Source organism: Lutra lutra, chromosome 10 (genome assembly GCF_902655055.1).
Source record: "Lutra lutra chromosome 10, mLutLut1.2, whole genome shotgun sequence".
Lineage (NCBI taxonomy): Eukaryota > Metazoa > Chordata > Mammalia > Carnivora > Mustelidae > Lutra > Lutra lutra.
Genome location: NC_062287.1, coordinates 69170603 through 69196059, shown reverse-complemented (window position 1 = coordinate 69196059; position 25457 = coordinate 69170603). Strand labels below are relative to the sequence as shown.

Sequence of the window (25457 nt, the reverse complement as noted above, 5' to 3'; positions counted from 1 at the left end):
TGTTCAGTGTGTAGTTTGGGTGTTTTGTAGCCGGTAGTGGGATCCCCTCTTGCTGCTGAGGAGACTGAGAGTTCAACAGCTTTGCTAACACAGAGACCCAAAGCCCATGCTCTTTCTCCCCAGCAGACAGCTGTACTACAGGACCTGGTAGGAGGACCCCTACCCAGCGCTGGGTAACAGGAAAGGGGTGTGGTGGGGGACACCAGGAGCCCCAGGACTTACGGCATTCGGGCAGCATGCACTTTTCCACCTGCTCCAGCTCCTCATTGCAGTCCCCGAGTTCGGCCAGAGACTTGAGCATCCGCTGGCGGGTCCGCATGCCCTTCCCGCAGGTCACGCTGCAGTCACTCCACTCAGACCACGGGGACAGCAAGCACGGGATGGTATCTAGGCCAAGAGCCAGGTTTGCCCCTGAGAACAGGCTCCTTTTACCTTCTCTGCTCTCCTTGCCCCCCCCATCCCCTGTCCCCCACTCTGGCCCCTGGAGTCTAGTGAAAGGGACTGATGGTTTCAAATGCCCCAAGGGACCCCACACAGCAGGAAGTGGCTCAGCAGACTACGGCTCTTGTCACTCCTGCATCTCCCCTGGGGGTCAGGACAGCAGAAGTAACTCCGTAATATGAATACCCAAGTCCCCACCCAAAACAGCACCCAATCCCTAAGAACCATGCAATAAAGTTTTGGACACTCGCTAAAATCTTCGAATGTCCGGACGCTTGTGTGCCTATGTATGCTTGTGTACGGATGTGTGGCCCTGTGCGTATTTTTGCATAAAGCTGGGGTTGTAATGGTTTATGAGGCCAGGCAAGGCCAATGCAGAACAAGAGTGGGGACCTATGACCTATGGACTGGATGTCTCGCCTGAAAGTTCTTATTCCACCCCTCCCCCACAACCAAGGTACTCTGGGGTCCTATACAACACAGCTGCAGGTGGATGCTTTCCAGAGGCGACCAGTTTGCCATCTCAGCATCGCTCACAGTGTTCCTCAAGGGAGGCCCCTCTCTTTGGGTCTGCTTGGTGGACAGAGGACCCTGTTTTCTCCCAGCACCCACCCAGCCTCCTGTCTTGCTGTTGGGGAGGTAGTAAGGGTGCTGGGATCCTCCACACCAATCCCAGCCCCACACCCACTCACGACACTCGGGCATCATGCACTTCTCCGCCTGGGATGTCTCGGCCTTGCACACGGAGCCGTCCGCCGGGCTCATCTTGACCATGCGGTGCCGCTTCTTCATGCCCATCCCGCAGGTAGCGCTGCACTCATCCCACTCGCCCCACTCGGTCATCAGGCAGCTGCCGGGAGCTGGGAGGCCAGCCCTGTTGGGGTGGTGTCTGCGGCCTCGGCCACTGCCCTCCCCCTCCCCACACTCCCTGGGCGACCCTACTCACAGCATTCCTCGTTGACTGTGCACTTCTCCGTCTCCTCGGTGGGCAGCGTGCACACAGAGCCGTCCTCCGGGAACTGCTTCACATACCGCTCCCGGGACCGCATGCCCATGCCGCAGGAGATGCTGCAGGGTGACCAGGTGATCCACTCGGACATGGTGCAGGTGGAGCCCTCTGCAACACACGAGCGGACGCTGCGGGCCTGTGCGCCCAGCTCTCCGGGACGGAGCCGGAGGCACCTGGCCAGCTTTCCCATCGCCTGTTCTTGCCTCTTCTGTCCAAGGCTAATTCACCGTGCAGTCATGGGTTCGTTTTGGGTTTTCTGTCTTGTTCCGCTAATCTCTAGGTCTATTTCTGTGCCACTACGTGGTCTTGAGGGGGAAATACGGTCTCTTTAATAAATGGTGTTGGGAAAGTTGGACAGCTACATGCAAAACAAGGGAATTGAACACTTACCTTACACTATGCACAAACTCAAAATGCATAAGGGACCTAAATGTGAGACCTGAGAGCACAAAATCCTAGAAGGGAGCACAGGCAGTAGTTTCTGATAATCGCTATAGCAACATTTTTCTTGATAGGTCTCCTGAGGCAAGAATTAAAAGCAAACTATTGGGATTACATCAAAATAGAAACTTCTGCACAGTAAAGGAAACAACAAAATAAAAAGGCAGTTTATAGAATGGGAGAAAATATTTGCAAATGACCTGATAAAAGGTTACTATCCAAAATATATAAATAACTTAAAAAATTCAACACCCCCAAAATAATCCAGTTAGCAAATGGGCAGAAGACATGAACAGACATGTCTCCAAAGATGACCAACAGATAGCCAACAGACACATGAAAAGATGCCCTGGGGGAAATGCAAATCACAACTACAATGAGCTATTAACCTCACACCTGTCAGAATGGTGAAAATAAAAAATATAAGGAGCAAGTGTTGGCAAGGATGTGGAGGAACAGGGAAGCCTCATGGACAGTCGGTGGGATTGCAAACTGGTGTAGCTTCTGCGGAAGACAGTATAGAGGCTCCTGAAAAAGAACGATCGTATGATCCAGTCATCGCACTATTGGGTATTTACCCAAATTAGAAAAAAACACTAATTTGAAAGGATATATGCATTCTTATATGAATTGTAGTGTTTACAGTAGCCAAATTCTGGAAGCAACCCAAGTGTCCATCACTTGGTGAATGGATGAAGAAGATGTGGGATATGTATTTAATGGAATATTTTTCAGCCATAAGAGTAAAACCTTGCGGGGCACCTGGGTGGCTCAGTGGGTTAAGCCTCTGCCTTCTGCTCAGGTCATGGTCCTAGGGTCCTGGGATCAAGCCCCGCATCGGGCTCTCTGCTCAGCAGGGAGCCTGCTTCCTCCTCTCTCTCTGCCTGCCTCTCTGCCTGCTTGTGATCTCTGTCTGTCAAATAAATAAATAAAAATCTTAAAAAAAAAAAAAAAGAGTAAAACCTTGCCAGTTGCAGCAACACGGATGAAAGTGGGGAGTAGAATGCCAGACAAAATAAGTCAGACAAATCCCAGAGGATTTCCCTTAATGTGGAATTTCAGAAACAAAAAGGGAAAAAGAAGTCTTATTTGGTTTGTTTCTTAACTATGGAGAAACTGACAGTCACCAGAGGGGAAGGGGACGGGGACAGGTGAAATAGGTGAAGGGGACTCAGAGTAGAGTTATCACAATGAACACTGTGTAACGTACAGAATTACTGAATCACTGTCTTGTACACCTGAAACTAATATAACACTGTGTGTTAAATATCCCGGAATTAAACCTAAAAAGAAAATGAAACAGGATAGCTACTCAAGGGGAGTCAGGCAGTTGAGGATGGACAGGAACTGAAAAGGTATACATCTTGAAACCAGGAGTTGTTCTCCAAGAAGGCAGGCCTTCCAGGTACATAGGGACACTTAGGACTCAATAGAGCAAATCTGAAAGCTGCCTGGATGGGTAAAGGAATGTTTTATTGTACATAAAGTAAAATTTAAGATAAGTCATAATCTACAGTTACATGGCTGCATGGGCTAGGATTATCCTACATCTAAGACCATTAAATAAAATGAAAAATTCACTTCCTCTGTCACAAACTACATTTTAAGTACACAGTAGCCATGTGTGATGAGTGGCTACTATTTTGGCCAGTACAGATACAGAACTTGCCCATCATAGAAACTTCTACTGGACAGTGCTGGAAAGATATTAATATATATTCTGAGATACAGGGTAAGCTCTTTTGCTCCGAGGAACCAGAGATTTTTTTTTTTTTTAGTTGTTGTCTAAAGCTGCCAGTTCCCAGTCTAGAAAAATTAATGAGAATTTGATTACTGAGGGTGAAGATTGTGACTGGCCTTTGGACACAGAGACCTGAGAATGGACACGGGATGGATTTATACCCAAACAGTTGATTATACTCAGTGACCCCAGACCGCTCACTGCCTCTACGGAGGCTGGTTATATTGGGGGAATAAATGGTGGGGGGCGAGGGCCTGTCTGTGTGTGCTAGAGAGGGGGACATGACCAGTCTGCTGTGTTGATATCTTGGGCGTATGTGGCTTTGCTCCCATCACTAGGTGTTAGCAAAGGCCTTGATCGTATAGTAGACACTCTGGAGGTTGGTGGAAAAGATCATCAAAGCTCTCAGCATGGCTTGGTAGTCCTGTTTCCAAGTAGTGGTGGGGGTGCCACTCCTGGTGGAAACACAGAGGTGAGCAGGTGGGTGTGCATGTGTGTCTGCCTGCTTAGTTCTTTAAAAAAAAAAAAAAAAAAAAGGCAACGAAGTCTTTCATCTATCCATTTATTCCTGTCAATAAAGATTTACTGAATGCTCTGAATGCTTCATGGTATGCTCTTAAGTTAAAAAGATGTGTAAGAGCTGGATCGTGTTCCATTTTCGAAAGAGATGGGCACAATAATTCCAGGTATGGAAAGCAGGACAACAAAGGTAAGCCCAGGGAACTGAGCAGAGAGGGGGAAAAATGCACTCCTTGGAGTATGGGAGAAGATTTCACACAAAAGGACACATCTGAGTATACTTTCGTTGGGTAAAGGGTATCTGCACTTAAGGTGACGGGAAAGCTTACATAAACACCTCTGTATAGAGAGTGCATGTACGTGGTAGTAGGAGGTGAAGCTAGAAAGGATTGAGTGTGAGTCCAGCCTGCCCATGTCCGTGACTGTCACTTGCACATGGGTGATGCCTAGGCATGGTTATTTAACCTATGGATAGTGCCAGTGGTGTGTGTAGTTAAGAAATCCCCATTGGAACCACACGTTAGACCCAGAGATAAGGATAACAAAAGGCAGCACACACTACCAACGAGAACATTATGTTCCAGTGTAATAATGGTTAAGGGACATCTGTCAAATAAATAAAAATCTTAAAAAAAAATAATAATGGTTAAGGGAACAGGGCTCTACAAGCCACAGTTCAGGCTTTCCAGAACCTGGTAAGAAAGATGTTACCCCAGGAAGGCAGAATATGGTCCTCATCTACCTGAGTACATCCTAACAGGTATACCTTGCTCTGAAGAAACTCCACTCCTCCTGATTTCAAAACTTAACTACAAAGCTACAGGAATCAAAACCCAGTGGTGTTGGTGTAAGAACAGACATACAGGCCAATGGACTAGGATAGAGAGTGAGGCTAGAAACAAAGTCTCATGTCAATGGGCAAATGATTTGACAAGGGTGCCAAGACCATTCAGTAGAGAAAGGACATTCTCTTCAACAGATGGTACTGGGAAATTTGGATCTCCACCGATTTAAGAATGAGGTTAGACTCTTACCTAAAATCATAGTCAAAAATTACCTTGAAATGGACCAGAGACCTAAACAGAACTAATACCAAAAAGCTCTTAGGAGAAAACACAGGGCAAAACCTTCATGACATTAAGTTTAGCAACGATTTCTTGGACAGGACACCCAAGGCACAGGCAACCAAAGAAAGAGCCAAACCAGATTTCAGGAAAATTCAAAACTTGTACAAAAGGACAGTCAAGAGGGAAAAGGTAACCTAAAGAAGGAGAGAACATATTTGCAAATCCTGAATCTGCTAAGGGATTAATACCCAGAATACATGGAGATAGAAGGGTTCGCTCCCCTCCGAAGGGCCTTACCAAAGGCAGGAACGGCAATAGACCACTGTGGGAGTATTTAAGACCATCCCTGGGAAGGGCCAGAGGGTGAATAACCTGAGGTGGGAGAAGCTTCCTTCAATTATCCTCGGCTTGGAAGTGGTTTTCTTCCTGCCATGAACCAGCCCCAATTCTGCCTCCCTTCCTGTTGCCTCAAGGCACCTCTGAGACAGTTAAGATCAAAGTCCCGTGAGAGTCTAGATCTGTCCAGGTGGGGAACGGGGTCGTGCTCTGGGAAGCAGGCTTCAGCACGGCAGGCAGCTCGGTGCCATTCTGAAGCTTGAGCCATCACCACAGCGGTGGTGCGAGCTCCTAGCTCAGGTCTGATTTTTGAGCAGTAGCAGACAGAATTCTTGCAGTTAGCCCAGAGGTCCTGACAAAAGAAGTAGGTGCTCTCATTCAGGTGGGAGGGAGACACGAAGGTCCATGAATGACACAGAATCAGGGCGATGGATTCAATGGTGGCCAACTTGTTCCCGGTTCCTTCAGAAGACACTGGAGTGAAGGGGAAGCAGGCGGTGCTTCATAGTTCTAGATTTGTCATACGATGTTTGCTAGCTCTTTAGTGACCGGTAGGTCACTGATTCCATGCTGGGAGGGAGTTGGTGGATAATATCAAGAATTCTTCTGATGTTCTAAGACATACAGGTTTTTAGAGCTCCCAAGACATTGTTGGAGCTGGGGGGTCTTCCCTAGGGGTCCCCACTGGCCATGACAGGCAGGTTCCTGGTGCCCTCCTAGGGACACTGATCAGGTAGGAGGGGCTGGCAGAGGCAGGTAGCCCCCTCCCTTCCTCTGGCTCTGCCGCCACTGGCGCCCCCCGGGGCTGCACGCTTACCTTCATCACTGCAGCCCGGGCCCATGCAGGGCTGGAAGTCCTGGGTATCCGGGCAGGGGACACTGAGGTCCAGCTGCGCCTTCAGCATGCGCTGCCGCATCCTCTTGCCTTTGTCGCAGGTGGAGGAGCTGCAGGCGGACCACGGGGACCAGTTGGAGTAGATGCAGGTTTCAGGGGTGTCATCTGGAACGAATACATAACAGGTTTTTCCCTGGGAGCCTGTGGACACCGGGGCTGGCCCTCTCCCCCACACAAGCTCATGTGGGGGTAAGGAGATCCCTGCCACATGACGCCTTAGCAAACCTGGGTAATCACTGTTGGGGTAGAAGCTGCTACTTGCCTTGAAGAATTCTATTTTAATCATTGCAATAATATCTAAACAACAGGGAAGACCTCTTACTGTCCCTTCTCCTCAATACGTGAAGGGCTTTTCATTTCTAGTCCCTTCTTCCCAATGACCCTGTAACAGGGGTCACCTCAGGGCAGCCCGCATTCCCTGACCACGTACGACATGCCAACAGCATTCTAGAACCTTCCATGTTTCATCCCTTTGGATTCTTACAACAACTCTCAACAAGGCAGGTTCGGTGATCATCCCCATTTTACAGGGAGGACAATGTGGTGGGATGGGAGCTTCTTGTTCAAGGCCCCAGAAAGATCCCTGGTTGTGTGACTCTAGATCCCATGAGGAAACAGGCTCCACCCTCAGCTCTGCCCCTCCCCCAAGGGTAGGATCCCTTTCCTCACTGGGAAAGTGGATGCGTCCACGCAGGGCACACAGGCCGGTGTGACAAAGCCAAGCACACTGGGGATACCATGAAGCCCCCTCCAAAGGCCCGATACCTGTGGACACATATTCCCATATCCCACTTACACCGACTCCCTTCTACCTGTGCCCAGTCGTGGCCTTATTTTGGATGATCTTCCATGCAGAAGTCCTCAAAGACAGGATTAACAGGTCAAAGGACCAGATGTTTTTGTAGCTTTTAACACCTGTTCAGAAAACTGCTTTCCCAAAAGGTACTGTCAGTTTACGAAGGACGACTACATACCTTCATCTTTCTCTTCTGGAGCCAAATCTGCTACAATATCATCGACATTATCAGGCACAATGTTGCATTGTTCCCCCTGCGAAAGAAGGGCTCACATTAAAGAATGGCATGTGTCGGGTAAGGAGGGGGTCATAAAATTGGATGCCCGCCCCACGTACAAATCCCAGGCCACGGTGGAGTTCTGAGCCAACTTTTACCATTGGACTGAAAGAAAAATGGCAAGAAAGCCGCAGCTTCCCCCTTCCTGACCCATGGCAGGTATTAGTAATTAACTGTGGAACTCACAATAAAACCTAATTGTCTGGATCGAATCATTCAGTTGAGAACCACCTTACCCTTAGGTTTATTTTGCTCATTTATACCCTGTGAATAGTTCACATGCTTAGAAACCTTGGGAGGGGGCGCCTGGGTGGCTCAGTGGGTTGAAGCCTCTGCCTTCGGCTCGGGTCATGATCCCAGGGTCCTGGGATTGAGCCCCACATCGGGCTCTCTGCTCAACAAGGAGCCTGCTTCCTCCTCTCTCTCTGCCTGCCTCTCTGCCTACTTGTGATCTCTGTCTGTCAAATAAATAAATAAAATCTTTAAAAAAAAAACAAAAACAAAAACAAAAAAACCTTGGGAGGTCCAGGAGTTCTAGATTCTGGAATATGCAAGGGACCCCATGATTCTTGAGCAGAAAGGGGTACAGTCTGCTTACACTCCTGGTGGGAAGGGTCTGTACCAGGGTGCACTCTACGCCATTACCTTCCGGGCGATTCTCTCGATGACAACTCTGGCCACTTGAGTGATGGACCCGCCCTCTGGATCATAAAAAGGACTCTGAGGATGGTCCAGACTGGTCAAGGGCCGGATTTTCTCCTGGGGAATTGTGGGCTTGTTGGGTGACTGTGGGGGAAGGGGGGTGGAACACAGATACAGAGTATGGGAAACAAAGGAGTTAAAACCACAAAAGCAATTGGATTGTAATAGGAGCAGAACAAAAGTGGTGATGGAGATTTCACAACAGGTGTAACCCCTATGGCTGTTGATGCAATTCTATCCCCACTATGCACCGTGCAAGGAAATTGGTGACCTGTGCTTTCAGATCTCCCAGGTACACAAGATTCCATCCTGATGAAGAAAAGGTTTCAGAGAGGTCATCCCAGCCAGGAGACAGTTGACCCAGGCTGGCCTGAATCCAAAGCTCTTCCTACTAGACCAGGTATTAGCAAACGAGTCCATAGAGCATCAGATGGTAAACATTTCAAGACTCTGTGGGCCCTCCTGGGTCGGCTACCACGACTCCACTCAGCTGATGTAGTGAGAAAGCAGCCCCCGATAACACGTAATTGGGGTGGCTGGGTTTGAATTTACAACTCAGGTGGTAGTCCTGATTTGGCCCACAAACTTATCAGTGTCCCTTCTAGATGGTCCTGCCACTGGTTTTCTAAGGGCTTCACATTTCCATGAAGTTGGCGTACTGACCACAGCTGAAGAATTTTAACATTCAGGACAGAATCCAAACTCCTTAACCTGGCTGGCTGTCTGGAAACCTCCAGAATCTGGCCTAGTCTAATGTATGGACATCAACTTCGGTTCCCCATTCTCACCCCTTCTCTTGCCCTGTGCTTACCTAGGAACTGCTCTCTGACCCCTCCCGTGGCCTCATGGCCAGCTGTGTGGGTCACACTGGATGTGATACGTGAGCGTGAGCTGATGCCGGCCTGCCCGACCACCCTGGGCATTCATCTACCTCCTTTATGTCAAGGCCCCCACAGCGCAGTGCCGGGCAAAGAGGAAGCACCCGGGAACGGTCGCCCGTCACTACCGCAGAGCTCACCCACCTCATAGGTCACCCCGCTGTCAGTGCCCGCGTCCCAGGGGATCAGGTCCTGCACCACCTTCTGGACCCAGCCGCACTCCTTGGTGCACAGATCCTCTGCAGACAGGCCCACGTTCCAGTCGGGGCTGGGGCCCATCATGGTCAGGAAGGACATCAAATGGCGTGTCCTGTCCACAGAGAACTCGGCCGAGGGTGCAGCTCTCCTGGAAACCAAACACATTACATCAGGGGCTCTGTGGGGGCGCACACCCTAAGGGACGTCCGGCCAGGCCACAGCTAAGGGAGGAGAGGATGGAAAGAAGGTGGATTCTCAGTCTTCCGCAGATCTCTGCCTTTGACCATGACTGGTTGACACCCTTTACTGTCCTGAGCCCCTCAGCTGGCACAGGTGGAGGCAATCACCTGCTCCCACCCCATCCGGTTCCAGTGCGCTTGGAGCACTTGTTGTTCCGTAGATTCTGATTGTTCAGTTGTTTGCTGTTCATTCTCACCGGATGGGAGCCCTGGGAAAGCACGGCTCTTGTTGGACTTACTCAGGGCTTAGTTTCCAGTGCCTATAGCGGTGCCTGGCGCAGAGCAGGTACTCAGTCCAAGTGTCTGAATAAATGGGTGAGCAACAATCTTGTGTTATTGTAACTGAACTCGAGCTCATCCGCCTGATGCCCAGCAAAGACAATCACACAGACACGAGGTAGGCAGCCGGGAGAACGTTCAAGAGGCCTCCAGATGGGGAGATGGGAGGGCAAGCCTCAAATTTCCTCTGAGGAGGAAATTCAGGGAACTCTGAAGGCAAATGAGAAATTTCTGGGTTCGAAAGTTGCAGTGGAGTTTCCTAATCTGCAGCTGCGATCAGTCCCCTTTGGTTACGGGTTCCAGTCCCCACTGTTCTTTGATCATTCCTCAGCCTTGAGAGAATGGGGACGACTTTCCGGTTAACTCTCCAGATGGGGTGAGGACCAGAGTTAGAGGGATGGAAACTTTCTGCCTGCCTTTAGAAAGATTCTTCAGTTCCAGGTAGAAACCCGGCATCCTGCAGGACCGAGATTTGTGTACTTTGGTTACGAGCGCTCAGACTCTGTTCTCCTGAGAGCCTCTGGGGAGATTGGTTGGAACCAGGCTGCTTGTACACCCCTGTTTCCTCAGACCGGCTCTCCTGACCCAGACAATCAGGTCTTCCTGGGGGTGACTGCCACAGGGTGCTCCATGCCGGGTCCTCCTTGTGGACAGGCTGCATGGAACCCGTGGGTTCCCCTAACTCGAGTGTGAGGAACGCACCGCTTCCTTCCCTCCAGGCTCACTGCCGAATGGAAGGTCAGGAGCATTCCACAAGGTCCCGGGCAAGGGGGCAGGAGCTGGCCCGCCACATGCTTGCTCTGCAGGTCCTAGGGGACCCCACGTCCCTGGAATTCCTGCAGCGTAAGGGCACATCTCTAGGAGCACATCCGCCTGCTGGCAGTGAACCTGCCTACTCAGTGTGCCTGCTCAGAACAGCTGCCTGATGGGAGCCCCGCCCACAACTCCTAAGTCATGAGAGCGTAACTGTGTAACATAGAGCCTTAAATCACGCCCACTTGGGGGCGGGGGACACTCCTACCGAGAACTGAGAGGCCAACACACCTTTTTCCCAAGTGAGTTTCCTAGCATTTCTTTGCCACAGTCCTTTTCTGTTTTTCCAGCCTGTTGGGGGCTCCAGGAAGCATGTGTTGCCATCGACTGCCCAAGGCGTGGGGCACACCTGTGTGGCTTTGAGCACAGACGCTGCTGGGTGGTCATCTCACAGTCTGAATTGTTAGAAGCAATCCAAACCTTGGAAGGATTTTGCTTGGAAGGGTTTTGACAACTTCTGAGGCCTTCTGGGAAGGATGAGGGAAAGCTTCAGCCCAAATGGTAAAGGTCTCTGTAAATATTGGCAAGTCTTAAAAATTACCTGTTGTTTTTGGCCTCACGGTAAACTACCTGCCAGTCTTCTCCAGGTTCAGAGCCTTAAGCTTTACAAGACATTTGACAAAGTCTTAAGGTGTTGGTTTCCTCCCCGTTTTGGACAAATTTTGCAATGGAGAGAAGATGAACTTATCTGACTTTCAATAAACACAGGCAGAATAAAAGTTTTGTATTTAATGCTTTTAATTCTAAACACAAGTCCATTTTAATTAAACTAGCAACCTTAAGTTAGTTTTAATACTGAATATTTTCCAAGATCATGTGAAAAAACACTTGGGTTAGTTTCTGTCTTTGAGTTTTAGAATGTCCAATTCTAATAAGCCCTTACTTTTTAACAGGCTAAATAGAACTCTCGTACAGATTAATTTTAGCAACCCCATGCAGACTTACAGAAACTAGCTCCACTTAGGACACATATGAACACATGCAAATACATAAACAAAATGCAAACAGGATCTTAAAGGCCCAATTCCCAAATCTTTTTTACAACACAAATCTAACTGCAAGGGTACAATGTATGGGTCCATTGGTTGGTCATTTTTCTTGAGACTCTAACGAATATTGTGGCCAAGCAGTGTTGAAAAAAAAAAAAAAGACTGCCTCATTTTGGAGAAGAGAGCCCAACGCGCTGCATATGGCGATCAAACAGTCACTTCCCCATTTTTCACTTAGAACGCGGCCGGTGTTATTCAAAGATCCCAAAAGCTGCCCCAACAAACAAACCAAATGAGGCCTAGAGTATGGCCTCCAAGTCTTTTCCTCCACAAAATTCTAGGCTTCACGGATTAAACCAGATGGCTTCCTACTTTCTAGCACCTCCCTAAAAGTCAGAGCTTCACTGGCCGAACCCAAGCGTTCACTCGTCACCCTTGTCTTAAGAAAAGAAGGCGAAGAGAAGCAACATCCTCTAATCGGAGGCAGCTGAGTGAGAGGAAGAAAGTCAAGAAAGCCAAACCAACAGGGAGGAAGAAGTAAGCTTCTGTCCCACCGCACAGGACATACTCGCCAAAGCCCTTTGTCCAAACCAGACCCCAAGCTGCCGAAGGTCAGTGGGGCCCTGAGGACAGACCCCAGGACAAAGAGCGGAGGCAACCGCCCTGTCAGCAGGCTCCCATCACCAGTGTGGGGGTCAATAAACCAGGGGCACAAGTTTCCTGCCGGCTCACCACATTTGTATGCAAACCCAAGGTGGTCCGCCCAGTGCTCAGCAAGGACCACCGGTCCAGACACAGGTAAGGACTTACGCGACAGGCAGCCAAACGAGGAGACTGGAGGCCAGACCTCAGATCCACTTCCTCCAAGGAGCAGAGTCAGGGAAATTTTTTTTTTTTTTAAGATTTTATTGATTTATTTGACAGAGAGAGATCACAAGTAGACAGAGAGGCAGGCAGAGACAGAGAGAGGGAAGCAGGCTCCCTGCCGAGCAGAGATCCCGATGTGGGGCTTGATCCCAGGACCCTGAGATCATGACCTGAGCCGAAGGCAGCGGCTTAACCCACTGAGCCACCCAGGCGCCCCAGAGTCAGGGGAATTTAAAGGCAACGGAAAAAGGTCTGGGTAAAAAGAGCTGCCGCTGGAGCTTCCTGGTCCTATTAATCCTCGGCCAGCAGCACGGTGTGCCCAGCTCTGTTACATGTGAGGCGAACTCTACAAATAACAACGTCTGACCAGTGCCCCAAGCCCCTTCTCAGACCTTCTCACTGAATCCTCAGAACAGACCTGAGAGAAGAATGATTGACACCAGCTGATGGATGAGGAAACCCAGGCTCAGGGGGCTGTTTCTGTAATGGGCCCAACGTCACAAAGTTAAATGGCAGACGGAGACTGTGACCCAAGACAGTATTAGCTCAAGATAGTAGCTTTTCATTATCCGTTTCAAATTCCTTCTCTCTGCCCCCTTTTCACTCCGTTGTGCCCTCCCACAGGCCTCCGAGGCCTGCTGCCTCCACTGTCCTCACAGGGCTGCCTCCTGCAAGGCCCTGCCCTGGCCCCAGAGCTCCCCCAGGGACTCCCATGCTTCTCGGACCCCATCCTCCAGGTGGTGAGCAGGGACCCAGCGAGAGCGGCACGGACCTTTGCCTGACGCCCCCCAAGCCACAAGAGGGGATTGTCTTTAACCTCTATCTCAAGCTGCTAAGAAGAGCTCTTGTGGCCCGGGATGGGTGAGATCGGAGGTGGCGGCCCCCCAGGGCCTGGGGAAGAAAGTGTTTACTCACTCAGCACACACTTGGTGCTGGACCCGAGTTATTCTGTGCCCCTCCCCCGCCACCCATGACAATCCCGTGGGGTTAAAATTATGATCCCGTTTTGTAGAGAAGAAAGCAAGCGTATAAAGGTTAATGGACCCAGAGACCAGCTGGCCGGGGCTGAGGTGTAGAGGCAGCCCCGCCTGACTCCACACCCCCAGGCTGCTAATTGTGGGGAATCCTTGGCTGGGGCCCAGCTCGTCTGTTCCGTCCAGCTGGCAGCCGGTGCACCTCGGCTGCTCAGGAGTCCCTATGTGTGTCTCTCTGGAGACCAGCTGCTTCTGGCTGCCCTCACCTGTCCCCCGAAGCAATGACCCCACACCTGCTCAGGCCTCAGAGAACTGGACCCCTTGGGCTCTGGCAGGCCGGAGGGGGTCAAACAACGAGCAGAGAGGGACGGAAGCCTGGGTGTGCGTCCTGGCACGCTACCTCTTACAGCTGCGTATCCTTGGGCAAATGACCGAAGCATTCTGTGCCTCAGTGTCCCAGTCTGTGAAATGGGGACCTCCCTATGGCTATGCCAAAGGCTTAGTGTGTGTGTCATGAGAGAACTTGCATGCAGGACTTAGCCCAGTGCCTGGCCCTTGAGCTATAAGAACTCTATTGAGGGGAGCAGTATAGGGTCATACAGGGTTCAGGAAAAAGAGGGAAGGAGAGGGAGGCCTTCCTGAAACGACTTTACCTCGTAGCCTGCTGCCAGGCTGGGTTCTGGCACATGAGCGCCGGATGAGCCTGAGCCCCGGCTTTGGGGTCCGCAGCTCAGCAAGGCTCAGTGTCACCTTCATCTCCAGCCTCCTGCCTCCCCACCGCCCGGTGCCCTGGCCAGGCCAGCTGCGGTGTGGGTCCCACAGGCACTTGCACTGCTGGGGAGGCCTGTCTTCAGGGGCGCACATGGAGTGGTCCCCGGGCAAATTACCAAGCCCTGCCCCAAGTTTACCACATCAGAGACTCTGGGGGTGGGACCCAGCCTTCCAGATCAACAACCCCTCCAGCTGATCCGGATGCATCTCAGGCTTGAGAACCGTCGCTCTGCTCATTTTGCAAGCCTTGGACCATGAGCCACCTCATCCTGGAGCCCCTCTGATGCCCCTGATCGAGGCCAGCTGTGCCCAGGGTCTGTGTTTCCACACACTCTGGAAGTCTCTGCAGCTGTACCCCAATGACTGCCATCACTCTGTCACCATGTGGTCATCCCCGTGCAGATGGGGAGCTCCCCAAGGCCAGGAACCCCTGGTCCCCCAGTCCCCTGGTGCCCCGAGGGCCGGCTGGACAGGGCATTGTGGGAGGACCTGAGTTCCACGACCACCACCGGCTCTAGGTCTTGGCAGGAGGTCACTCACTGCTTTTAGGTCTGACCCCACCTGCAGGGATGCTGTGAGGCTCCAAGGGGATGCTTTTTCCTGGAGCTAATGTCCCACACCTACATCTTCTGCTGTGTAGACAGGCACGAATTAGGGGCTTTCATATTCTCTTCCCAGGTGTGCGTTTACTGGCTCCTCGTGAGTGGTTTTCACAGCTTTTTTAAGGACCTAAGGACCTTCTACGAGAAGGGTGGTCTGGGTTGCTACGGGGTTGCTCACCCAGCAGCTAACAGGACGTAGGTCAGGGCCCACCTTCTTGTCCATGAGAAGCAAAGAGCGTGGACATCTCCATGGGCTGTTGAAGGCCCCAGCTCTTCTTGGCTTAGCCCCCTGGGGGTCCAGCAGTGCCGTGGCTGTGGCTGTGGCCGGTGGACTTCCTCTTCCACTGCCATAGAGACCAACCCCTCCACCCGTTACCTTTCCCTCTCCCTGGGCAGGTGGCTTTGAATCAGGTTAGTCCCTTGTATCCTGTAAACCATGAGTGACCCTATTCACCACGACAACCTAAGGGGCAAAGACATCCATTGGTGGGGAAACAGAACCAAGCCAGACCCCACATGCCATCCTGATACTCTGCTCAGCTGGTAGAAGTGACCATCTGAGAACCTCCTGGGTTCACAAGGGACCATGCAAACTGTTCTCTGCAGGTGCATTTGGGCCAACTCTGAGGTCTCCAGACCTTGGTGAGTTTTAAAGGAGAGGAAATTTGGGGCAACCAACCCCTGCACAAAATGCCTGACCTGAGGTTGGGTAAGAGGGCAAATCTGAATCTGTAAGGACATGGGAGCAGTTTTAGCAATTTTCTTGCATCTTCAGGTGTGCTCTGCTCCTTTTTCTTCCCCTTGACTGGGAAATTTGTCCCCTGACCCCCAGCTCATATAATATGTCCTGGAGGAAGCATTTCCTGACCTCTCCTCAAATCCTTTAGGACCCCTGGTGCACTTTCCCAGAGTGTGCCGAGTTCACTCTTTGCTTGGAGTTTCTTGTTTAATTTCCATCTTGCCCATTAGGTTCCAATAGAGTAGAGATGATTTTTGTCTTGTGTATTATAGCTATATCCCAGAGCTGGCTCAGAACTTGGCATGCAGTGGGATCTCCTCAAATATTTGTTTTCAGTAAATTACTTAATTTACGAAATGAATATGGAACTCTTGTACTTCCTTTGACCTTCACATTTAATTTAAAAATCACCTCAAAGTATTCATTACTTGTACAATAAAAATGCTATTTAAAATGATGAAATGGATAAAAATATATATGAGTTTTCTTTGGGAAATGTGAGGTATGACTGGAGTTCTTTAATTTGTCCAAACCATAATAAAAATTCACATTCCTGCTTGCTTTTATGCGATGTTTTCCCCTATATGACATTTTGTTAATTTAGTTTTATTTTCCTATTCTGTGACTTAAATTTTTTTTAAAATTTAAAAGTTTGAGAGAAAGAGCACAAGCAGGGGGAGGGAGAGGGAGAAACAGATTTCCCACTGCACAGAGAGCCTGATGTGGGGCTCAATCCCAGGACCCGGGGATCATGACCTGAGTCCAAGGCAGACTCTTAACCGACTGAGCCACCCAGGCACCCCTGGGATTTAAATTTTTATCGATTTTCTAGCAAAGAGAGTTTATCTGGGCATACCATATAACAGTATATTATAAATCATGATAACTGATGTCATATTCAGGACAAGAAAGAAATAGAAATGAGTGGCAGAGATCGGAGATCCCAGAAACTTTAGATAAGGTGTTACACAAAACAGACGTCTCACATTAGGGGTTAAAGGAAAGACAGTGCAACAGAGGGGTTGGGCTTACTTAACTGCAGTTAAAAAAATACGGATTCCCATCTAGTCTCATACACCAAAAGAAAGAAAGAAAGGAAGAAAGGAAGGAAGGAAGGAAGGAAGAAAGAAAGAAAGAATCCAGCGCTAAGTAGAAAGCAATCAAATTATAGGAAAAAAAGTCAAGTTTACCGATCTGTTGGAGAAATGTTAATTTTTTCAGCTTTGAAACAATAAAGCAATCACAAAAGTAATTGAAGTGTATACACCAACTAAAGACATCTGTGTAATGAAACAACAGTGCTGAATTAGAAAGAAAAATGACACGTTGGCCAAAACGTCTCCACGCGGTGTGACTGACAAATGTGACTGTAGTAGACAAAGAGGGAATCCACATCTGCAAGAAAAATGCCACCATTTCCGCAGATAAGGGAAAGCTACGAACAAACAGTCCGCACCACAAAAACGGGAAAGGAAGAGCAAACGAAGACATGAGGAAGTGTCTCGCCTTCTTCCATTCAGAGAGGCAGCGTGGGGTGCAGGGAAGAACAGAGGGTATTGGAAGAGGCCGCTGGATCTGAATCTGGGTTCAACCCCTTGCTATCTGTGGGCCATGGGCTTTTTACCCCAGCATGCTTTGCAGTTATTAGGGCTGCAAAACGGGAGCCTCATCACACCCACCCGAGGGCTCTGCATGAGCAATTTGCTTCTCATCGTGACCCGTACAGCACAGACTTGGCAAATGTTGATTTTCTACTCATTCGGCTTTTCCAAACAAAACTTTTGAAAAACACCATAAGAGAAAAGAGGCAGCAAGGGATTGTTATGCTCCTTTAAGGAATTATTGTCTCTTTTGAAATTTCAGAACCAAACTGGGGTGAATCGGGTCACTAGTGAGACTCAAGTCGCTGGTAATTCAGGTCACTCATAGGCTGAGTTCTGTGTCCTCCGTATTTCAAATAATCCCCAAGAAAGAGCTTTTGGAGTTGCAGAAACTCCACGGAACCACTAGAGGACGCCAGAGCCACGCGTGAGGCTGAAGCGCACACCGCCCACCCCACCCCCGCTGGTGGGTGGAGGCAGGTTTGAGAGGTTTCCTGCCTCCGAAAGCTGCTGGTAACCTGGAGGCATGTAGGACTCCGGTCCTTCTGCCCGTTCTATCTGCCGCCTGCTCCTCCAGTCCGCCGCCTGCCTTCTCTGCAATCCTGAGGGCATCCACAGACCTGGGCAAGGGCTCCAGAGGAGGGAGGACCATGCAACTTTCAGCCCCGATCCGACAGAGAGAGAGAGAGATGCCTCTGTCCTTGCGGGGAGAGCCCCGGCTTTGGGTGATTTGTGGGACACGGACCCTCCAGAGGCAGGATTTCTGGGGAGGCTGACCTGTCTCTGGTCCACCATCCCCTCAGCTGTCGGGAACCCATGGAGGGTTGTCTTATCAAATATTAATTAAACAGACAGAGTGGCTGGGAATCACGAAGGGCCCTGCAGTCCCTTACAAGATTCATTATGAGAATAAAAAATTATTTTTAAAAAAGTTCCAGTAATTCCTAGGATCCAGATGAAGCTGGAGGAACTGGGTGGTGGAAATTCAGAATCGATTTGCGGGAAACCTGGTCATTTTCTGCTCAGGCGCCAGAGGAACTAGTGAAGGATGTGGGTTTTGCTCAGCATCTGTCTTTTCTGTCTCTACCTGCGCTCGGGGCTGACAAGCCACAGCTTGATTTATTGAGCTAAACAAGTCAGCAGCTAATTTGTTCGTTCATGGCTGTTCTTTGAGAAGTGGTCCTGGGGAAAAAGATGAAGATCATTGAAAAGCAAGTCAGTTTCCCAGGGCAGGACCTCACAAAGTAGGTCACCCCGGCTTTCCACTGGCCCAAGGGAGGCTAGAATCCCATTAACCTCGATCCTGCGGGCTCAGGGAGGGGGCGTGGGGCAGAGCTGTTACTGCAAAACAAAACTTGGCTGGGCGGAGGCTTCCTAATTTGACTTCCTAATGCGATTTGGAAGAAGGAAGGGGAGACTGGGGTATGGGTAAAGCAAAGGAAAATTCCTTTCTCTTAACAAGCTGGTAGCACTAGGCGGAGGGAGTTTGGGTGTTTGGGAGGTCTGATGTTTGCCATTGATTAATTCTGTTCTACGGGGGTCTCAGGAAGTCTGGGGGAATGGGGAAGCGTAGGAAGGTGTCCCCAAGTATTTTGTGTCTTCCCCCCCCCCAACTTTTCAGAAAGTCTCTCTCATCTTGAAAAAGAAGGCAAAAACAAATCAACTGCATTGACTCTTTCGTCTCCTGAGAGCTGCCGCTTGCTCAGTGTCTTTCCAGTCCCAGTCAACTGCAGGGAAGCCTCGTCTGTACACACCGACTCCGACTCCGTAAGCTCCCTTTCTGTTCACAGTCCACCCTGCTCGGGGCCTCCCGCCGTCGCTCAGCCGGAAGGGTTCTCAATAAGATCACTGCTTTTCTTCATGTGGATCCATCCAACCAGCATTTTGCAGCCTCCATCCTACTTGACCTCTCTGCCGCACTGGGCACAGCTTTCTTCCCTTGGCTCCCCGGATACTCAGCTTCCTTCCCCCATCGGTTTGCTACTGATTTTCTGTTTCCTTCCTTCGCAGGCAGGTCCTCCTCAGCGTTAAATGCTGTTGCTCCTTGGGACTTAGCCTTAAACCTTTGACTTATTCTCAGGCTCTCTCTCATCCGTGACCTTGGCGTTGTCTTCTACTCCTTGATGGCTCCCGATTTTATGTCAGTGCAGAGTTCTCCCCGAGCTTCAGAGCTTTGTAGTTAACCGTCAGCAGCTCCGATGGGATCATGTGAAGGCATCTCTAACATAGCACACCCAGAACTGAGCTCAGGGTCCTTCCCACTGAACTTCGTGTACTCTTCTAAACCTTGTAATAGGCCCTGCCAACTCACTGACCTAGATCTCTCTGCCTCTTTAACCCTCCTTAGGCAACCTATCACTGCAGCCTGTGGGGCTCCACTCCTACGCATCTCTGAGATCTCCGTACCCCTCCCAACTCCCCTCCCCCCGCACCATCCTTGTCAAGGTCCCTGAATTAGCAAATTCTCCTCACTGGTCTTGCTTCCTCTGTTCTTAACCTTTTCATATTGGAGCCAGAGTGTTGTTACTGTTCTGATTTTTTTTTTCTTTTTTGAAATGCACATCTGATCGTGTTGCCATCCTGCTTAAAACCCTTCAATAATTTCCCATTACTCTTCATGTAAAAATAAAGTTCCCTAATGTTGCATATGGCTTGGCACCCCACCAAATTCACCTGTGATCTCTGGACCTAGTTACACCACAGCAATTTAGTACCTCAAGTATGCCGATCCCTCCTCAGGGTCTTGACACATGATGATCTCTAGACTTTCTAGAATGTTCTCCTCTAGCTTTGCTTCTTTATCTAGTCAACTCCTATTGATTCCTTAACTCTTACCTCAATTGCCGTGCCTTAAGGAAGCTTTCTCTGACCTTCAGGCTGGGTCAGGGTCCCCTTCACACACCCTCATGGCACTCTGTATCCTTACTTTGCACACATATCACGTTTGTCATCATCTGGTTAATGTCTCTCCCTCACCAGACTGCGAATGCGGGAGAAACTCTGCTGTATTCCTAAGCACTTTTGAAGTACTTCCCTTTAGAGGCCCACCACAAATGTTTGTTGAGGCCGTAAAATGTTTTGGTCAGCCCCGACGAAGGATACGAGGTAAATGAAAGTCAAAAGTCTGTTTTGTTTTGGGGCAGGAGTCAGAGTGTTTGGTTGTGGTCACCATGTTCATCTCATTCTGACCCGAAGTGTGACTGACACATATATTGTACGTCTCGATTGATTGAAAAATGGACACTGAGTGAGCTGTCACTTAATTGGAGGGACTCTGTTAGAGGTGAAGGTCACAGGTGGTGGAGGCAGCTGGAGATGGCTGGAATGCAAGCTCCTCTGCTGGTGGAGACGCACACTGAGGCTGCACCTGCCACGGAGCCTCGGAGCCTCGGAGCCTCGGTCTTGTCTGTGAAGTGAGGCTCAAAATCCCTACCTCGTGGGGTAGTTTGAGGATGAAGTGGGACAAGGGACATACGTGCCCAGTAGGGTTCCTGACACATAGCAGGTGCTCAAGACAAAAAGGTCAGTTCTCGGCTTTCTTCTTTTTCTCTCTTCCCTCTTTCCTCTCTCCTTCTGGAAGCACCTTGTTTTGTCATTGATGCCTTCCTAAACCCAGACTCCTTAAGGGAAAACTGGACTCAGGGTCCCTTAGTGGTGTCAACATTGCCATCCACAAACTCTGGCCCAGATGGCCCCAACCGCTTCCTGGCTTCAAGCCCCTGCCTGCTTTGAGGGCTAGAGGGGAGGACTCCCGCACATATAGCTTATGGGAGCTGGGAGCAGCTGAGGAGAGCTTGAGCAAACAGGATTCATGGTTGGACTTTTCTTTCTGATTGATGATAGTTATGTGAAGGAGGTTCAGGGCCTCTGTGAATTCACAGCAGTGTTTTTTGGTGGGACAGGCCAGGGACAGATGCCCACCTACCATGGGAGAGCTGGGACAGCAGGGCCTTCCTCTGTGGCTTCTCCTTTCAGGGAAAGGCACTTCCAGGGCTTGGCAGGTTTTCAGCCATTCTGGGCCCAGTTTCCTCCGAGGAGATCGCAGCAGGCCTCCATGCAGCCAGCCCTGGGTCAGCTGTCCAAGTGTGGGCCTCAGAGCTGCCCAGATCTGGGCCTCTCCAGGGTGAGAAGCATCCTTCCAGACTCTGCCCTGTGACGCCTCCTGAACAAGGCCTTCATGACCTCTCCCTAAGCCTCGGCTGGCTTGCGCCCCATCTCTGGTCTCCTGGAGCCACTGATAGCTTCATCATAACATTTATCCTCTTGGCTACCATGATGAAGTCATAGTCTATCTAGTCCGTATATGTGGTCCCACCTGAACGTGTGCAAAGGGCAGCTCTGAAATGGGAGCACTCTGTTTTTTGTCCATTTCTCCCCACCCCATGCCCCCGCTGGGCATGCCACAGGGCGAGACTGGTATAGGGCTGGCACATTGTGTGGAACGAACCTCTGATTGGCCAAATGGTTAAAGAGGTGGCCACCGGGCACCTGGCACCGCACGATTCCTGCTCCTGGCAGGTCCCGCCCTTCCTGCTACATCACCCCGTGCTTCCCTTCCTATCATTCCGAGTTTGCCGCTGAGCAGAATCTCAGCATTGCCCATGTTGTCGCTGTCTCCGTCAATACCACCATTAGTGAATACAGACTACTCCAGAGACTGGCTGGCCGAGCCAGGCTTCGCAAACCATTTTACGGGGCTGGCGAGAACTCTGCTCCCAGTCTGGCATCCTCAGGGGATGGGTGAAACCAGAGCCTGCTCAAGGAACTGGATGGGACTCAGCGAGCCTGAGCGAGGTGTGGAGTAGGGAGGAACGAGACCTGAGCCCTGAGGAAAAGGAGGCAAGGGCTGGGGTGTATTTGGCCCCCGGTGGCCTCACAAAGGGGTCCTGGGGACTAAGAGAGGTCATGGCGGGATTCTGAGGAGAGCAGGACACAATCAGATTTGGATTCTTAGAAGATCACTCCAGTGACAGCGTAATGGAAGAGGGAAGAGTTGAAGCGGTCTAGGTGAGAAAACATGGCGGTCGGAACTCAGAGTGGGAGAAGGGCCAGGGGAGACTGATGTGTGCGATACGAAGAAGGCAGGATCCATGGGACTTCGTGATGGGATCCATTTTGGATATGATGAGTTTGAGGTCCATGTATGCCCTCTAGAGAGAGGTGTCCAAGAAACCGGTGGACGGTTGATCTGTCTACTTACCTATGTACATGTCTGCCTAGTTACCTACAAAGCTACTTTGGGGAGTAGTCCTTGGGAGGCCCATGAGCACACCCTTGGTCACTAAAATGCAAGGGAGGATAAAATCTTCAAGAGACAGAGTAGACAGAACAGAGATGGGGACTGAGAAGGGAACCTGGGGCAAATCTGGCTTTCTGTAAGGGGGCCCTGGCCTCAGGTGAGTACCCCCTGTACAAAGGCAGTTTCGGCCTGAGCCAAGAGCATGAGTGGACACAGAATGGTTAATCGTTGTGTCTGGTTCTGTGGTGGTAGAGCTGTGGGGGGAAACAGAGACCAAGCCTGTTTTCCTGAGGGGACAGGGGCAGGTGTGGGAGCCCACACGCGGGCAGTGAGCCGCACATGCTTGTGTGCCTGAGAGGCGCTGCTGGCCTTGCGGGCAGGCGGCGGCCAGGGGCTGGCGGCTCTGAGTGCGAGGCTAGGCCAGGGCTGGCCGTGGCCAGGGTCTGCTTGCTACTTACACGTTGAGAGGCTGCCAGGCTGGCCACTGCGCTTTGGCTTTGATGACAGTGAGGACCTCATCACTCTGCAAAAAAAGGACCAGAGATACTCAGTGAGGAGAGCCGGGCCCCTGGGCCAAGAGAGGTTTGACTTGGTGACACTGTCCACTCCCTTACCAGATGCCAAACCTCCCCCTTCCCCGAAAGCCACCCCCCCCCCGCCCCCGCCCCGGAAAGCCCTGCAGCCTTGGCCATCCCAGGGGGTGGGGGTGGTGCACACGCATGGGCCCCCTGAGCCTCACTTTGTTTTCCAGCTCTGTCCGCCCCTCCCCCACGGTAGCCACAGCTCTGACCTGGACTTGGCTCCGGATGGCCAGATTTCTATAGTGCCCAGCCTGGAGCGCAGGTCCCGTGCTCTGCAGTCGGGCACTGGCTACACGAGGAGCTACAGTGTAGCCAACACCAGCTCCGGAGGCCTGTCCTTCCTGGGGCCTCTCCTGCTGCTGAGACCTGCACGCGTGACCAGCCTTCCTTGGACAAGGAGGTCAGAACAGAGTCTGGGGCCAACCCCCTCTCCCCCATCATGCCCCTCATATTATTCTGTTCTATTTTGTTCTGGACAGCGTGTGGCATGGGCACTTAAAATGATTTTTTTTTTTTTTTAAGGAAGAATTTGATAATTAGCATTTTGAAGGAAAGCATTAAGGCATCAATGAGGGACAAAAATCAGAACTTTGTTGATCTTGCTTAACTTTATAGTTTGGGTTTTTATTTTCAATTATACATCGGGGCACAGGAATAGCATAAACCTTTTCAAGGCTGAAGACTTCCACAGGCCCAGATGTGGCTTTGGCTAGGGACCTTCCCTGGAGGGGATTCAGCTGGTCCTGGATCTCCCCTTCCCTGGAGGGGCCCAGCAGTGCTCAGACACCACCGTCCACTATGTCCGGAAAAACCTGAAATGTCACCAGCTGAGGAAGCAAGAACTTTGTTGCTGACCGAACAGGTCCCTGAGTTCCAGGCTGTGGGCGGGGGGCAGAGGCTTGCTTGGCTGGCTCAGAGCTCTGCCCTTGTCCTTAGAGCAATGCCTGGCATAAATGCCTCGAACATACTTAGGGTGAACTGGTGAACTTCTCATTGGTGGGGACCATACCCAGAAAATCCCACAGCCCTGAGGAAACTGGAAGGAGGTCGGAGGTGTCCCCAGGCTCAGGTGCAAAGATTATGAAAAGACTTCTGGGCCCGGAGCCCCTCACCTGCAGCCCATGGTGGGGTGGGCCTTTAAGAGGATGGGAGCTCAGCCAGATCCAGCTTGGCTCGGGCACCCACAGAGGGTTTTGGGGACAAGCTGGCAGAGGCAACAGCCTCTTCTTGAGCTCAGGCTTCCCTGACAGTTACCTCTTTTGGTCAGGGGAAGAATCTTTGGATGCAAAGACACCCCCACAATCACGTGGCTGCAAGGAGAGCATTTCTTGGTCCCAACTGAGTGGTTTACACGGCTCGTGGGAGACTGGTTCATTGGTTGGGAACACATCCCTCACTCATTTCTTTTGTTTGTTTGTTATTTATTTATTTATTTATTTATTTTTTAAAAGATTTTATTTATTTATTTGACAGAGAGAAATCACAAGTAGGCAGAGAGGCAGGCAGAGAGAGAGGAGGAAGCAGGCTCCCTGCTGAGCAGAAAGCCCGATGCGGGGCTCGAACCCAGGACCTGGGATCATGACCTGAGCCGAAGGCAGCGGCTTAACCCACTGAGCCACCCAGGCGCCCCTGTTTGTTTGTTTTTTAAAAGATTTTATTTATTTATTTGACAGAGAGAGAGAGAGAGAGAGAGAGCGTGATCACAAGTAGGCAGAGAGACAGGCAGAGGGGGAGAGGGGAAGCAGGCTCCCCGCTGGGCAGAGAGCCTGATTCGGGGCTCGATCCCAGGACCCTGAGATCATGACCTGAGACGAAGGCAGAGGCTTAACCCACTGAGCCACCCAGGCGCCCCTCCCTCACTCATTTCTAATAAATATCTGGGGAAGGGCTGAGAGAGGCTGTCTGGCATGATGTCACGTGTGAGACACAAGGCAGGCGAGGGGTCTCCCGTGACCCGTTTCCCTGTATCATCTCATCTGTCCCGTGGCCCACGCTGAGCCCTGCCTCTGACCCCAGAAGCCTGCTCCTCCTCCAGTGTGCCTCCATTTCCCCATCTCCCGCCCCTCCCAGAGTTCAGGCTCCAAGTCCAAGCCCAAGCTCACGGTCTGCAAAGTCCTGTGAGCCCTTCCACAGCCTCCACACTTTCTTCCTTCTCCCCCAGTACACCCTCCACAGGGCTGCAAATCCCACCGTCTCCATTCCCTGCCTCGGCCCTTCAGTGGCTGCCCACCACTTCTATGATAACATCTTGATTCCCGAGTTCTCAGACACGGCCTTCATCCTCCAGCTCTGGTGTACTTTGTTTTCCTTCGATTTTACAGATACGGAATATTGCATAAGCAGAAGTGTACACGCTTACTGTAGACAAATTTAGCATCACAGAAGCACACAGTGTGAATGTGGACCATATTCCACCCTAACAGCTCCCTGCCTTCTGCCTCCTTCTCCAGAATGTTGCAGTTT

At 50.8% G+C, this 25457-nt stretch overlaps 1 protein-coding gene across 1 annotated transcript in view; it reads right to left on the bottom strand.

Annotated features, from left to right (window-relative positions):
* The window catches only part of SPON1 (spondin 1), a 256861-nt gene that overhangs the window by 5365 nt on the left and 226039 nt on the right, over nt 1-25457 (bottom strand). The window contains 8 exon segments of the mRNA XM_047694020.1: nt 223-387; nt 1134-1301; nt 1388-1558; nt 6372-6554; nt 7424-7499; nt 8168-8308; nt 9247-9448; nt 22872-22936. Coding sequence (XP_047549976.1) covers nt 223-387; nt 1134-1301; nt 1388-1558; nt 6372-6554; nt 7424-7499; nt 8168-8308; nt 9247-9448; nt 22872-22936 — 1171 coding nt within the window.